This window comes from Papio anubis, chromosome 2 (genome assembly GCF_008728515.1).
Source record: "Papio anubis isolate 15944 chromosome 2, Panubis1.0, whole genome shotgun sequence".
Classification (NCBI taxonomy): Eukaryota; Metazoa; Chordata; class Mammalia; order Primates; family Cercopithecidae; genus Papio; species Papio anubis.
In genome coordinates this window covers 92783301-92786324 of record NC_044977.1, presented here as the reverse complement: position 1 = coordinate 92786324, position 3024 = coordinate 92783301, and the positions used below count along the sequence as shown (strand labels likewise).

The window sequence follows — 3024 nt, the reverse complement described above, 5'->3', positions numbered from 1 at the left end:
TGCAGTTACGTATTGCTCTTGGGGACTACAGGCGTCGCCACCTCGCCTCGCTAGTTTTGTATTTTTAGTAGAGACGGGTTTCACCGCAGTTGTAGCTGGTGATATTCTCGGATTCTGACTCGCGATCCACCCGCCTTCGCCTCCCAGTGTTAGATTACAGGTTTACCACCGCCAAGCTAGGGTTTTGAAGAAGAGCCAGAATACGCGATGCTCTGGTTTAGCCATGTAGCATTATGGCAAATGAGATGCTATCTATCTAAGACGGCCCCACACGATCCTTGGTTTTGTTCCCATTGACTAAGGACTGCAGAGGGTTAGAGTTGATGATGAGAATTCTTGCCCTTAGAGTCTTATAGATTTCTGGAACCATAGAAGTATGCCGCAACTCCATTCTTGGATGATTTGTTAACATTTATTTATTTCTAGAGACAGAGTAAGAGTCTCTGTTAGCTGTGGCTGGAGAGTGCGTGGTGCACCATAACTCTCACAGTAACTCCTCAAACTCCTGGGATCAAGTGATCTTCCCGCTTCAGCCTCCAAAGTAGCTGGGACTAAAGACAGGTGCCACCACACTCAACTAATTTTGTATTTTTTGTAGAGACAGGTTCTTTTTTTTTTTGATGACGGAGTCTGGCTTGTGTTCCCAGGCTGGAGGGCGGTGGCGCCGATCTGCCTCACTGCAGCCCTCCTGGGTTCACGCTATTCTTTCCCTACCAGCCTCCGAGTAGCTGGGACTACAGGTTACCACGCCTCGCTAATTTTTGTATTTTTTAGTAGAGACGGGTTTCACTGTTAGCCAGGATGTTCCCCGACCTCCTGACCTCGCGGATCCCAGCCTCGCCTCGCCTCCCAAAGTGCTGGGATTACAGGCTTGAGCCACCGCTACTCGCTTCTTTTGACGGAGTCTCGGGCTGTGCTCCCAGGCTGGAGGCATGCGGATCTCGCTCACTGCAAGCTCCGGCCCCGGTTCACGCCATTCTCCCCGCTTCGCCTCCCAAGTAGCTGATCACAGGCGCCTCACACTCACCGGGTTAGTTTTTGTATTTTAGTGAGACGGGTCTCACTCATGTTAGTTGTGAGATGGTCTCATCTCCGACAGGTTTTGTTATGTTGCTCAGGTGGCCTCTCAAACCCCTGGTTCAAGGGATCCTCCTCCTCAGCCTCCCAAAATGCTGGGAGCTCAACGCTGCCTCAGCCTGGACGATTTTAAAGATAAAGACAGCCATGGTGGCTCACGCCTGTAATCCTGCAGCACTTCGGGAGGCCGCGGGTGGATCACGAGGTCAGGAGATCGAGACCAGTCCTGGCTAACATGGTGAAACTCCATCTCTACTAAAAATACAAAAAATTAGCCGGGCGAGGTGGCAGGCTTCGTAGTCCCAGCTACTCGGGAGGCTGAGAGGCAGGAGAATGGCATGACCTGGGAGGTGGAGGTTGCAGGAGCCGAGATCACGCCACTGCACTCCAGTCTGGGAGACACAGCGAGACTCTGTCTCAAAAAAAATAAAAAAAAAAAATAAATAAAGATGGGGCCTGATTGTGGTGATTCATGCCTGTAATCCCAGCACTTTAGGAGGCAGAGTAGGGAGGATCCTTTGAGCCCAGGGGTTTGGGACCAGCCTGGGCAACATAGACCCCATTTCTACAAAAAATGAAAACGTTACCCAGACATTGTGGTGCAGGCCTATAGTCCCAGCTACTAGGGAAGCTGAGATGAGAGGATTGCTTGAGTACAGGAGGTTGAGGCTGCAGTGAGCTGTGATTGCACCACTGCACTCCAGCCTGGGCAACAGAGTGAAATCTTGTCCCCCACAAAAAAACAAAAAGATGAGGCCGGGCGTGGTGGCTCACGCCTGTAATCCCAGCACTTTGGGAGGCCGAGGTGGGTGGATCATGAGGTTAGGAGATCGAGACCATCCTGGCTAACATGGTAAAACCCCATCTCTATTAAAATTACAAAAAAGTAGCCGGGCGAGGTGGCGGGCACCTGTAGTCCCAGCTACTTAGGAGGCTGAGGCAGGAGAATGGCGTGAACCCGAGAGGCGGAGCTTGCAGTGAGCTGATATCGTGCCACTGCACTCCAGCCTGGGTGATAGTGCAAGACTCCGTCTCAAAAAAAAAAAAAAAAAAAAAAAGATGAAGATTCCAGCTTGGCCTCTAGCTAGAACATGGCACCTCGAAGAAACAAAACAACTTGGGGTAGAACAAATGGTTTCACAGTGAGATAGTTAAGAGTCTCATAAGGAGTTAATGATGGGGTTGGGGTTCTGTCCTCTGTTCTCAACTCTGAACCTAGCACATTGCTGCTGTGAAGTCTGCTGCTGTGAGGTCTGCTGCTGTGAGGTCCACCACTGTTTATTCTCCATGTAATTTGCAACAACTTTGTAGTTTGGAGTGGCAAGAGTTCTGATTTCTCTCTTCTCTTTCTCAGAAAGTCACACTGCACATAAAGTGGCCCAAGAGCGTGGAGGTAGAAGGCTATGGCAGCAAGAAGATCGATGCTGAGCGGCAGGCTGCAGCTGCGGCCTGCCAGCTGTTCAAGGTGACCCTCCCTCAGTGAAAGCCATGCAGACATTCTTCCTGGGAAACTCCTTGCCCTTTGTTCTTATTAGTAGAGGTTGGCCCAGTGTTCTACCACTCACCTGTCCTGAGCCTTTCCCACTTCCTGATTCCTTTCTTGCTGTTCAACCAATGACATATATATATATTTATCTATTTTCTGTATTTTGGGTTTTTTTTTTTTTTTTTTCTTTTGAGTCAGAGTTTCACTCTGTTGCCCAGGCTGGAGTACAGTGATGCAACCTTGGCTCACTGCAACCTCCACCTCCTAGCTTCAAGTGATTCTCATGCCTCAGCCTCCCAAGTAGCTGGGATTACAGGCGCCTGCCACCACTCCTGGCTAATATTTGTATTTTTAGTAGAGAGGGGGTTTTACCCTGTTGGCCAGGCTGGTCTTGAACTCCTGACCTCAACTGATCTACCTGCCTAGGCCTCTCAAAGTGTTGGGATTACAGGCATGAGCTC

General features: G+C 49.9%; 1 protein-coding gene across 8 annotated transcripts in view; it reads left to right on the top strand.

Annotated features, from left to right (window-relative positions):
- Window positions 1–3024, top strand: part of DHX30 (DExH-box helicase 30) — a 53470-nt gene that overhangs the window by 30901 nt on the left and 19545 nt on the right. For all 8 annotated transcript variants that reach the window (XM_031663387.1, XM_031663382.1, XM_031663386.1 and 5 more), the window contains one exon: window positions 2432–2542. In XM_031663387.1, coding sequence (XP_031519247.1) covers window positions 2432–2542 — 111 coding nt within the window. The remainder of the gene's footprint in view (window positions 1–2431; window positions 2543–3024) is intronic.